Source organism: Fistularia commersonii, chromosome 11 (assembly GCF_037954325.1).
Source record: "Fistularia commersonii isolate RoL2024-O1a breed Wild chromosome 11, RoL_Fcom_v1.0, whole genome shotgun sequence".
NCBI classification, from domain to species: Eukaryota; Metazoa; Chordata; class Actinopteri; order Syngnathiformes; family Fistulariidae; genus Fistularia; species Fistularia commersonii.
This window is the reverse complement of record NC_141294.1, coordinates 18,171,855-18,185,137: the sequence shown is the minus strand read 5'-3', so window position 1 is coordinate 18,185,137 and position 13,283 is coordinate 18,171,855. Positions and strand designations below refer to the sequence as shown.

Genomic DNA, 13,283 nt, shown 5'->3' with positions numbered 1-13,283 from the left:
GACCCATGGTTTCACAATATTTTTTTTTTTTTTTATTGATTAGCTCGTTTTTTTTCTGTTTGTTTGTTTCCATCAAGAATTTGGGAGGATGTGCATGTGCGTGTGCGTGTGTTAGGGGGAGGGGTGAGACGTAACGCTGCATGAATGCGAAAATGTCAAGGAATTTCGATCAGCCTGCAGCTGCAAAACTTAAAACCTTGGATGGATTAGAAGACAAGAAAAGACGCTCTTCCCCCACCTTATCACCTTTTTTTATTACATTTTCACAAAAAAAAACAACCTTCAACCCTAAAAAAAAACTGTTTATGGAAAAAAAGACTTGAGTTCCCTGTCCCGGGTCCAAATCCCCGTTATCCCCATCGGCTGCAGCTGCAACACGTTGCAACCCTTTCAAAATAAAAGCACAATTTTCAAAATAAACTCAAACATTTTCACCCCCCCCACACACACACGACAAAAAATGTCAATCAATAATGTGAGTTCTACTTTATCGTTTTTTTTTTTTTGTTACACGTTGCAACCCTTTCAAAATAAAACTATCCTTTCAAAATCGATGCATATATTTTCACCCGCCCTCCCAATCAATCGAGTAATTTAAACTTTATCAATCATTTTTTTTATCCTTCTCAATTGCGTGGGTGTTTTTGGTTTGGCCACTTCGTTCTCCCATATGCACGGATTAGCCGTAGCATTAGCCGTCCGGGGAGACAAATATTTGCAAGTCAGAGCTTTCCTGGCAACGACGAGCCGGAGGAGACAGAGAGGGGCCAGCTGCATTCCCGTAAATGCGGGGGAAGAAACGGAGAGAGAAAGAAAGGAGAGAAGGAGGGGGGAAAAGAGAAGAAAAACGTGGGGGGGAAGGATAAACCACGTGGCTCCCGTGAGCACACCGGAAGTGAGCGCGCTCTCTCATCCAAGATGGCCGCTCCCGGGGAAGACGCGTTCGCCGAGGAGGAGGGCGACATGGTGGAGATGGACGAGGAGGAGGACGAAGGGGTCGAGATGGAAGAGGAGGAGGGGGACGGGGAGAGGAGAGTGTTCGTCCCCGGAGTGGAGCCCCTGCAATCGGGAGAGGAGTTGGAGATGGACCGTTCCGCGTACCGCATGTACCACGAGTGTCAGACAGGCGAGTGGTAGCTCGGCTGACAGTCGCTATGTTCGCGTCGGAGGGAGTAGGGGTTGATTTTCTTCGTTTCCCCCGCACAGGTGCTCCGTGTCTCAGCTTCGACGTCCTCCAGGACGAGGAGGGTGACAGCAGGGAACAGTTCCCCCTGTCCATGCTGCTTTGCGCCGGGACGCAAGCTGACACGGCGCTAGCTAACAGGTGAGGGAATCATCCGTCGCATTTACTCTTCGGCCGAGAGGAGACGCTTGTAAACAGAGCAAACTGCGCATGACCGGAAATGGACGACCACCGAGCGGAGTTGGAATTTCTTAAACGATACCGTATGATTGGTCTGCGCAGGCGCGCGTCTGGTCGAGATTTGTAGTTTTTCAGCATTTTAGACACAATTTTTTTAGATATTTATTAGATTATTAGATATTTATTTAGATTAAATTCTATTTAGATACAATATTTATTGTATTCTTCAACGTCATTTTCCCGAGCGTTCATATTTTCGGCGTGGTTCCATGTTTGAATCCTCCCCAATTGAAGTATCAGTTGAAAATATTGACCAAACGTTCAAATGAATAAGGACAAAGGTAAAAAAATGTAAATCACTTTTTCTCTGTAGAATGGCTCTTACTCCTGAAATTGTCTATTTTCAAAGGTGAATATTTTTGTTTAAAAAGCTTAAAGCACCCACATTTTAAACACTCAATATAAAAAGAAACTTATGATAACACACTTGCCAGGCTTGCATTGTTGTCATGACTTCACTTTCTGCATTAATTACTGCAGGATACTCATTCAAATGAGAACTACTCAGTTATTACTGCTTTGCCACAGGAAAAAAAAAAATTTTCATCACCTCTGTTGAACAATATATGTGAAGTAATAATTTACACATTGCACAAACATGTGTCGTTATGACTGTGGCAATGCGCATGTAATTACTGCCATAAAAAAAAGCAGTCATGATCACCTCAGGTCTAGTTTAACAACAGTGATAAACAACAACCAGCGGGTTGTTACATGAGTTTTTGCTAAATTAATACAGCGGTGCTCAGTTGTTATGAGCGCTGCACAAAATCGGCGCTTCCAAGATACACCAAAATCTTCTTTTCCTTTCGGCTTTTCCCTTCGGGGGTCGCCACAGCGAATCAACCTTCTCCCTGTTCTCTGTATCCTCTTTTCTCAGGCCAACTACCTTCATATCCTCTCTCACTACGTCCATAAATCTTCTCTTTGGTCTTCCTGGAGACCTCCTGCCTGGCAGCTCCAGTCCCAGCATCCGTTTACCAATATATTCACTATCCCTCCTCTGTACATGACCCAACCATCTCAGTCTGGCTTCTCTGACCTTCTCTCCAAAACATCTAACATGTGCTATTCCTCTGATAGACTCATTCCTGATCCTATCCATCCTGGTCACTCCCAAAGAGAACCTTTGCATCTTCATCTCTGCAATCTCTACTTCAGCTTCCTGTCTTTTGGTCATTGTAACTGTTTCCAGTCCATACAGCATCGCTGGTTTCACCACTGTCTTGTACACCTTTCCTTTTCTCCATCCATTCCAACCTGCTTGAACCCGTCTCTTCTCCTCTTTTCCACACTCTCCGTTGCTCTGGACTGTTGACCCCAAGTACCTGAAATCCTCCCAACTTCTTGATCTTGATCCCACTCCCTGTAGCCTCACCGTTCCACCCGAGTTCCTCTCATTCACACACATATACTCTCTTTCGCCGCGACAAACCTTCATTCCTTTCCTTTCCAGCGCATACCTCCACCTCTCTAGATTTTCCTCAACCTGTTCTCTGTTCTCACTGCAGATCACAATGTCCTCTGCAAACATCATGGTCCATGGGGAATCCCGTCTAACCTCATCTGTCAGCCTGTCCATCACCACTGCAAACAAGAGGGGGCTCAGAGCTGATCCTGATACATACATGTCCTGCACCAGTCTAACATATTTCTCTGCCACTCCAGACTTCCTCATACAATCCCAGAGCTCCTCTCTTGGCACCCTGTCATATGCTTTTTCTAAGTCTACAAAAACACAATGTAGCTCCCTCTGGCCTTCTCTGAACTTCTCTATTAACATTCTCAAAGCAAATACTACATCTGGAGTACTCTTTCTAGGCATGAAGCCATACTGCTGTTCACAAATGCTGACTTCTGCTCTCAGTCTAGTTTCCAGCACTGTTTCCCATAACTTCATTGTATGGCTCATTAACTTTATCCCTCTATAGTTGCCGCAATTCTGCACATCCCCTTTATTCTTAAAAATAGGCACCATCGCACTTTGTCTCCATTCTTCAGACATCTTCTCACTCTCTAAGATTCTGTTGAATAATAGTTAGGAAATCTACCACTGCCTCTCCAAGACACTTCCACACCTCCACAGGTATATTATCAGGGCCCAGTGCCTTTCCACTCGTCATCTTCTTCAATGCCTTCCTCACTTCACTTTTACTAATTTGTGCTACTTTGTGGTCTACAATAGTCACCTCTTCTACCCTTACCTCTCTTTCATTTTCCACATTCATCAGCTCTTCAAAGTACTCTTTCCATCTTCCCGTCACTCTTCTTGCATCTGTCAATACGTTTCCCTCTCTATCCTTAATCACCCGCACCTGTTGTACATCCTTTCCATGTCTATTTCTGTTTCGCCAACCTATATAGATCATTCTCTCCCTCCTTACTGTCCAACCGAGCATACAAGTCATTGAACGCCCTTTGTTTTTATCTTTGCTACCTCTATCTTTACCTTACGTTGTATCTCCCTGTACTCCTGTCTGTTCTCTTCAGTCCTCTCTGTATCCCACTTCTTCTTTGCAAACCATTTTCTCTCTATATACATATACTCTTGCATTTCCTCATTCCACCACCGAGTCTCCTTATCTTCTTTCTTTCCAGATGACACACCAAGTACTCCCCTACCTGTCCCCCTGATAACACTCGCTGTTGTTGTCCAATCATGTGGAAGCTCTCCCTGACCACCCAGAGCCTTTCTCAACTTTTCCCTGAAAACCATGCAACACTCCTCCCTTTTCAGCTTCCACCACTTTGTCCTCTGCTCTGCCTTTGTCCTCTTGATCTTCCTCATCACCAGAGTCATTCTACAAACCACCATCCTATGCTGTCTGGCTACACTCTCACCTACAACTACTTTGCAGTCACTGATCTCCTTCAGGTTACCTCGTCTGTACAAGATGTAGTCTACCTGGGTGGTCCTACCCCTTTTATAAGTTACCCTATGTACCTATTTTTTCTGGAAAAAAAAAGTGTACACTACAGCCATTTCCATCCTTTTTGCAAAATCTACCACCATCTGTCCATCTGCGTTCCTATTCTGGATACCAAAACTGGCTATCACTTCCTCATCCCCTCTATTGCCTTCACCAACATGTCCATTGAAGTCTGCACCTATTACCACTCTCTCATCTCTGGAGATATTCTACATCACTTCATAGAGCTCATTCCAGACCTTCTCCTTCTCTTCAAACTCACATCCCACCTGCAGGGCATAGCCACTTAAACATTGAGCATTACACCTTCAGTTTCCAGTTTCAGACTTATAGGTCTATCTGACATTCTTTTCACCTCTAGAACATTCCTAATAAACTCCTCCTTCAAGATAACTCCTACTCCATTTGTCTTCTTGGCAGTACCATGATAGTACAACTTAAAGCCTGCTCCTACGCTTCTAGCCTAACTACCTCTCCACCTGGTCTCCTGGACACACAGTATATCCACTTTCCTTCTCTGAATCATGTCGACCAACTCTACCTTTTCCTGTCATAGTCCCGATATTCAAGGTCCCTAAACTCAGTCCCAGACTCTTTGCCTTTCCTCTTCTCTCTCTGCTTCTGAACACGCGTTCCTTCTCTCCTTCTTTGACCCACAGTAGCCCAGTTTCCATTGGTTCCCTGTAGGTCATCGGTACCAATGGCGGTCGGCGTTAACTCGGGCCTCAACCGATCCGGTACGATACGGTTGTTATGGTTGATTCGCATGTTTGGGTTTGGCAAAAGTTTTACGCCGGATGTCCTTCTTGACGCAACCTTCTCCATTTATCTGGGCTTGGGTTCAGCTCAGGGAGACACCGGCCCATGCCGCCCTTAGGCTACTTTCCAAGATGCTCCAAAATGATTATCACTTCAACATCGATGCAGTGAAGTCACATTATCGAGATGTATATACATGTATAAAATTTAATTCAAAATCAAACAAGTTTGATGGTTGTGTCTCCCATTTTTGCCTGGACAATAAAGTTTTAAAGTTCGAATGACGCCACGGGTGAAGGACACATGCCCAAGCACTATAAATTAAAACAAAACCAGACGCTACATGTTATGAAGTAATAGCAGAATTTGATGCATCGAGCTGCATTGTATAATCATATCCAATCAAATCATCAACTGGTGCATTGTTTTTGTTATCATTGCGCAGTTCCGAATAACTAAGTCGTTCTTTAATCCCACATGCTTGTGGAGCACATAAAGAATATTAATCAGTAACAGATATGTTATTGTTACAAATTGTGTTAATCCCGTAAAAAAAAAATGCTGTCTTGGGTCATAACACCAACCAATTCGCCCTTTTCAATTAAAACATTTGGGTTCCGAAGGCGTAACTCTAAACCCGGGACTCGGCGTGGGCTCGCCGAGGTGGGGGATCACATCTGCGTCAGGACTCCTTGTACTTTTCACGGACCAGGATTTTTTTTTTTTTTTTTCAAACAATGTCTCTCCAGAAACTCTGTGTTAGTTTTGCCTCTCCCCCCCCCCTACAAACCCTCCTCCGCCCCATTTCCTTTTGAAACATCTGTTTCTGCTTCTGTCTGCGGTTTCGGCCCCGGCCCACGTGCCGCGTTGTTGTCAATGAAGCGGGCGCTCCGTCGCCTAATGCCGGGCTCACACCTAGCGGTTTTCGGAGCTGCGGGCTGAAAAGTCAAAGTCAGAAAGAAAGTTTAGGAGTCCTACTGGAGTCATAGCTAAGCTAAGTGTAAGTTGGTAATCTGAGCCGGTTTAGATCGGTCTTTTCCTAGTCTTGTGCTTATATCACCTAGCACGATTCAACCAATAGATGAGCTCTGACATAACCAGAAACAGGAAACCTGGTTAGACAAAGACGGTATTTTGTTGGCGGTATGGATGAACGAGAGTGGTGAAGGACGTCTTGTTCGGAAAGAGGAGCCGGCGGTGGAGCTGTGGGCGGATCGGCCCGGCTCGGATCGCGTCAACTGTCCGATGTGTCGCCACCTAGCGGGGAAGGAAAAACGATGGGGTTTAAAAGCAGAAGCTTTGCAGATACCCGGTGAAAACACTGCATGGTGGGGGAAAAATAGCTGAAAGAATCAAGTTGTAGTCTTTTAAATAGCAACAGATTCACAGTCTGTAAAATCTCTAAAAAGTCGTTTTTAGATGTGAGCGGATAGCTTTCCATGAGTTTTTTTTTTTCCAAACCTTCTCAAATGTACGGTTAGCGTTAGCCCTCCACTTTCTCACGCCGCACAGGCGCGGTAAAACACACACGAAGTACCGGCATCTCACGATGTCAATCTGCGCTTTATCAACTCGCACTTTCTACTTGTACTGTTTACATTTCCATGCACTTTTTTTTTTTTTTTGCATCTGGCTGCAGCGCTATGTTTTATTATTTAGCTATACCTGCGGTGAAGCTGACCGCCAGGAATGAATTTTATCGCGCAGGAGAACAGGCTTTCAGATCGCACACCATAATAAACAGTCGAGTAAAACGCAAACATGCATCAATCAGTGAAAAAGACGCTTCTCGCAGACGCAAGGGAGCGGCGTTTGTGTCCGCTGCCTTGCTCAAGAGGCTACCACGACTGTTTTCTGACCTCCGTCGCTCTCTTTCAGGCTCCTCGTCATGCGCATGCACAACCTCCACGGGACGGAGAAAGAGAAGGATGAAGAGGAGGAAAGCGAAGATAGCGAGGAGGACGACGACGACGAGGAGGACGCCGACAAGAAGCCCCAGATGGAGCTGGCCATGATGCCGCACTACGGCGGGATCAACCGCGTCCGGGTAACGCCGGCGTCCTCAACCAGTCCTCTCCCGGGCCGCGGCGGCACGCTCATCCCGCTCTTTCCCGTCTTGTCTCGCCGTCCGCAAGGTGACCCGCCGAAGCCAGCAGCCGTTGGCCGCCGTCTGGTCGGAGAAGGGCCAGGTGGAGGTGTTCGACCTGCGGCCCCAGCTGGACGCCGTCCACAGCTCGGCCGCCATGGCCGACTTCATCCAGAAGCAGAAGGAGACCGCGCCGCTCTTCAGTTTTTCGGGTCACATGACCGAGGGCTTCGCCGTCGATTGGTCGCCCGTCGTACCAGGTAAGGCGACTGTTCCCGGAGCTCGTAATCGAGTTTTTAACCGTGTTCCACGTCTCCGGTGTTCCTGCTCGGGTTCTCCGAGGGCGGAGGCGGGGTTTAACCCGGACAGGTGACCTGTCAATCAGTTGGACTGGAGGTGAAAGACAGGGGGAGAACATGCCGGACCACTGGGTTCTCTCTGTTGGTTGCCTTTACATTACATTACATTACATTACATTACATTACATTGCATTTGGCAGACGCTTTTATCCAAAGCGACTTAAAATAGCCTCCATGTTCTCGTGGCTGGGTTCTCCACAGGTTCCCCGTCTCCCGCCCCAAACTCACAAAATACAATCTGCAGGTTCACCGTAGACTTGTCGGCTTGTGATTGACAGCTGACCCATCCAAGTTAACCCCCCCCACCCCACTGCTCTGGTTTATTCTCTGGTGTTGTGGGGGGGTTGGGGCTTGTCACGAGTCAGTAGCATTTCAGTCATCGGGATTCAACCCCCCCCCACACACACACACACACACCCTTTCCTCCCTGGAGTCTTAGATTAGATCTGGGAAATGGCGAGGGGGCTGTGGTACGTATCCGATCGCCGACGGCTCGTCTGCAATCTAATCTGGTGTCATGCCGGAGACGGCGTCGCGCATGGTTAGAAATGCGCCGTGTTGTAACGACCGACCCTCCCGCTGCTAAATGGCTAGCGAGTCCAGTGGGAGCCTCCAGCTCTTGTTGTTTTACCCCTGAGTTTTAGATGTTATAAACCCGCCGTTTGATCCGTGCATGTTATTACCCGCCCGTTATCGCACACCGATTATGGGCATCAATGGGTTTTACCTGTCAGCTCGGTGTTTCCTTGTGCGGTTTGACTATGCAGGGACTGTGAAAAGGGCAAATACCTGAGGTGGGTGTTTGAGATAAAGCATTGATTGTCCTGGAACTGTAAGATCTGGGACAATGAGATAAAGAGGAAGTCGCGAAAATAAATCCAACACTTACGGACGGTAAACGCAGCTTTTTATCGTTCGCGGGCGGAACCGCCGGAAACGCTCATCAGGAAAAGCGGCAAGCTTTGGACGGTCCCTAAGAACATTTCCGAAGCATACCGAGGAAGTCTTTGTTTCTGACACGGGTCGCTTCGGTCGGGGGGGGTCAGCTGATGTTCTCTTCCTCGACGGACAGGTCGCCTGGCGAGCGGCGACTGCAAGAAGAACATCCACGTGTGGGAACCGGAGCAGGGCGGGATGTCGTGGAAGATCGACCAACGGCCCTTCAGCTCCCACACCAAGTCTGTGGAGGACCTCCAGTGGTCGCCGACTGAAGCCACGGTAGGCGTGCGCGTTGGGTCGCGGGGCGTCGGGGAGGAGGTTCCCGTCACACCGTCATGGGTTCAGCTTCGGAGGTGAAGCTCCGCCCCTAAAATTCCCTAAAAAAAAAAAAAAAAAAAAAAAAACACCACCACCTTTTTGTGTGCTGATGTCACCATTTGTTGTCCTACCTCCTCCTTAGCTGGGGTTGTTCCTGTGGTTCTACATGGTATGCACTCCAACCACACACACACACACACACACACCCACATACACACTGGCTTAAATAAAGACCTAGCCGGTGGTTTCCAGCTGCAGAGATGGAATAAGTGGGTGTGGCGGCGAAGTGAACGAGTGGAATGACAGCAACGCGACAGCGCCGCACAATCACCGGTCTGGAACGTCAAGGCGACGATCACCTAGGGGCGCTGGAGGTGGGGTGGGGTTCTGGTTCTGGAATCAGGGTGGACTTAATTCCAGACCTGCGTTGTTCCATGTAAATTCCATCAAGCTGGAGCTTCAGCTTTTAGTCAACTTCGAATACCTTGGGGATCTGCAGTTGGCTTTGAAAGAAGAACGCAAACTTTTTGGGGGTTCAAGAGCCTGTAAGGTTTTGGGGCTCCTTTCTCGTGTTCCCAAAGAGAGCTAAAGGTCCACCATCAAGTCCAGCTACTGATCTGCTGCGGCTCATCCTGTTTAGCGATGACATGCTAATCTATATGACCAATTTTTATAGCTAAAATGTGTGGAATGTCGATTTAGAACATTTAAGAGGAAAAAAAAAAAAAAATCTGAAAGGCAGGCACTATGAGGAAAAAAAGACCAGAATTTCTGTTTCGTTTTTCTTTGTCTAATCAATTAAATTTTACCTTATTTTTCCATGGGGTTCACATGTCCGTGTGCCGTAATGGCACTAGAGCACTGCCAGATCTCGACCAATCAGAAATGCTAAACTGTTGCAGACCCCAGATTGGATGAGCTTTTCAACAGTGCTGCCACTGTGTGTGTGTGTGTGTGTGTGCGTGTGTGTGTGTAAGAGATAGCGGGGCGTAAACCAACGACCACAGGACCAAATATAGACCATCTTTAAGGTTCATGGGAAAGTAGCTTTTGGGGTCAAAATGTATCTTCTGCAATCCAACCACTGAGTTTGGTCTGACCTTTCATGGTGGAGGGGGGTCAGGCAGGACCTGATGTGTGTGTACACACACACATCACAGACACACAAGAGTGTGTCTGTGTGTGTGATGTTGCCGTACTTGAATCAAACCCAGTGTTTCTTATCTATGTCTAATGTGCCGCGAGAAACAGATGTGGGAAGATCATCAGTGGATCACATGAGGTCTTTTTGGAACTTTTGGGTCTCATGAGAGCCGCGCCTCGTCTTAGGCTAAAGCGGGTAAATATGTTTGCTATCAGCTGTTGTTTTGGAAAATCTCCCGGAACTACAGGAAGCTAGTCCGACCTGTACTGGGTTTTCCAGTCGGCTGAGCTGCAAAACGTCTGTTTGCTTTCTGTTGCGGGTGAAAGGACTCAACCCGTACCCGGTTTGTTGATTTATCCAGTTAACCTTTATTGAGGAACGACGCAAATGCCCATCAAAGCTGGGTCAGTGCTAATTGTTAGTCCAAAGATCGCCATTTGCATTACCTTTGTGGTCCTACCACAATCTTTTTGGGGAAATAGGACTGGAGCTTAGATTCTTCCTCTTAATCCTAAATTGTCTGTTTTTTTTTGTTTTTTTTTGATGCTAAAGTACTTCCAAAGTACTACTTTCCAAGATCCTGAATCCCTGTCCAAGTAGTTCTAGTTGCCTAAAACCCTGGCATAGGGTTACTAGGTGCCTTAAACCCTAGCCAAGTAGTATTAGTTTCCTAAAATCCTGGGCAAGTATTAGAGCACGCCTTGAACCCTGGCCAAGTTGTACTAGTTTCCTTAATTCATGGCCAAGTTATACCAGCTCCTTTAAACCCTGGCCAAGCACTACAAGTTGTCTTAAACCCTGGCCAAGAAGAACTAAATGCCTTAAACCATAGCCAAGTTGTACCGGGTCCATTAAACCCTGGCCAAGTAGTCGAGTTGTCTTAAACCCTAGCCAAGTACTTCGAGTTGTCTTAAACCCTGGCCAAGTAGTCGAGTTGTCTTAAACCCTGGCCAAGTAGTCGAGTTGTCTTAAACCCTAGCCAAGTAGTACGAGTTGCCTTAATTCATGGCCAAGTTGTACTAGGTCCCTTGAACCCTAGCCAAGTACTACAAGTTGCCTTAAACCCTTGCCAAGTACTACGAGTTGCCTTAAACCCTTGCCAAGTAGAACTAACAGCCTTAAACTATGGCCAAGTTGTACCGGGTCCATTAAACCCTGGCCAAGTAGTACGAGTTGCGTTAGACCCTGGCAAAGTAGTACTAGTTACCTTGAATTCTGTCCAAGTTGTACCAGGTGACTTAAACCACTGACAAGATCCAGTAGTCCAGGACTGTGAAAGTGCAATCATGGATTACCATCATAGCTCACCACAGGAACATTTCTGGTGCCAGTTTGTCTCCTGGGTCACCATAGTCCCTTTCCTCGTTACAACAGCTCTACGTCAGCAAGTTGGTGCTAGGTGGGAACAGGTTCTCATGTTGGAGAGAGCCCGTCTTTTTTCCGGAAGGAATCAAAAGAAGCACTTTGGGATTCCTGCACTGCCTCAGACTCAACCAGTGGCGAATTCCCCTCTTGTGTTTTGCCGTAGGTCTTCGCTTCGTGTTCAGTTGACCAGTCAATCCGCATTTGGGATATCCGCGCGCCACCCAACTCCATGTTGTCCGCTGACGAAGCTCACACGTCTGATGTCAACGTGATCAGCTGGAACCGGAGCGAACCATTTCTTCTTTCGGGAGGGGATGACGGGCTTCTGAAAGTGTGGGACCTGCGACAGTTCAAGGTAAAAAAAAATAAAAGGGACCGAAAAACTGTTGTTGTTGACAAAGTAGCATGAGAGTTCTTATTAGTAGGTCAGACAAAACTTAGCTCTGATGTTCGACTGGGTAGAACTATTCAACTTTTACTGCTGGGAACACCAATGAAGTTTGCCAAATAGATTAGCACTCACCAAGCTAGCCAGGTAGTTTGTAAAAAGAGCCCCAGTAGTTTTATTGCCTCCAAACTCAAAGTTAGCAGAGGAGTTTAGCTACTTCAAAACAAATTACCTCAAGGCTTGCCTGGTAAGTTAGCTCAATCCAAGCTAGTCAAGTAGCCAAGTCGCCTCAAATGTGCCAAGTAGCAAAGCACTCTCCGAGCGAGCCAAGTAGCTCGGAAAAACTGCTTGGTAGTCTTGTTGCCTCAGAGCTAAAAGTTAGCAGACAAGGTTGGCAGCTTCGAAACAATTTCCCTCCAGCTCCATCTAAGCTAGTCTAGTAGCCCAGTTGCCTCAAATGTGCCAAGTAGCTAAGCACTCTCCAAGCTAGCCAGGTGGCTTGTAAACGAGGACCAGTTATTTTGTCGCCTCCAATGTCAAAGTTAGCAGAGGAGCTTAGCTACCTCAAAACAAATTCCCTCAAGGCTTGCCTGGTATGTTAGCTCAATCAAAGCTAGTCAAGTAGCCAAGTCGCCTCCAATGTCAAAGTTAGCAAAGGAGCTTTAGCTGCTTCAAAACTGAGGTTGCCATGGTATGTTAGCATCCTCCAAATTAGTCAATTAAGCTTGAGCCCCGCAAGCTAACCGAGTTCCCTACCCTCCTAAGTAGCTCAGCTGCATCGAAAATAGCCTAAGATCTAACGCAGCTGGTGACAAATTTTGGCTAACAAGCAGGGTGGAGATCGAGTGATGTCCTCCAGACTTCCCTTGTTGCAACTTGTAAAAAAAAAAAAAAAAAAATCGCGGTCGCTATCCTGCTTGCCATTATCCTGCTCGAGCTCACCCCGTTCACGCTTCCCCGCAGGGCGGACGACCGGTGGCCAACTTCAAGCAGCACAGCGCGCCCATCACGTCGGTGGAGTGGAGCCCGGCCGACTCGAGCGTGTTCGCCGCGTCGGGCGCCGACGACGTGGTCAGCCAGTGGGACCTGTCGGTGGAGTCGTGCGATGCCGGCGCCCGCGTGGAGGCCATGAAGGACCTGCCGCCACAGCTGCTCTTCCTGCACCAGGGGCAGTCCGAGGTCAAGGAGATCCACTGGCACCCGCAGCTGCCGGGTGTCATGGTCTCCACCGCCTTGTCAGGCTTCAACGTGTTCAGGACGATATCTGTGTAGCCTGCGCTCATGCGTGTGCGTTCAAATGTGTGTGTGTGTGTGTGTGTGTGTGTGAGAGAGAGGGTGTTTCACAATTAGGGAGCTTGTAACGTTATATAACTCGACATGGTAAATCAGCCCTTTCGGTATTCGCTGGCTTCGCGCCGACGCACGTCGACCTTTGCCGTCAATCCTGTATAGCTAACAGATGTCGGGCTTTTTTTTTTTTTTTAACATTCGCCTTTTCTATGTTTAAGAATAAAACTCTCAACGCGAAGTCGCGATTTATCGACGCGCGGACGTCTGTTATTTGTCTTGCAA

At 47.4% G+C, this 13,283-nt stretch overlaps 1 protein-coding gene across 1 annotated transcript; it reads left to right on the top strand.

The window, feature by feature from the left end:
- Positions 1–895: 895 nt before the first annotated feature.
- Positions 896–13,254, top strand: grwd1 (glutamate-rich WD repeat containing 1). Its single transcript, XM_086155643.1, has 7 exons — positions 896–1,126; positions 1,207–1,324; positions 6,991–7,159; positions 7,248–7,458; positions 8,630–8,775; positions 11,487–11,678; positions 12,675–13,254. The coding sequence occupies exons 1-7, from the start codon at positions 919–921 to the stop codon at positions 12,981–12,983; spliced, it is 1,353 nt and encodes a 450-aa protein (XP_086011769.1). The 5' UTR covers positions 896–918; the 3' UTR covers positions 12,984–13,254.
- Positions 13,255–13,283: the final 29 nt, after the last annotated feature.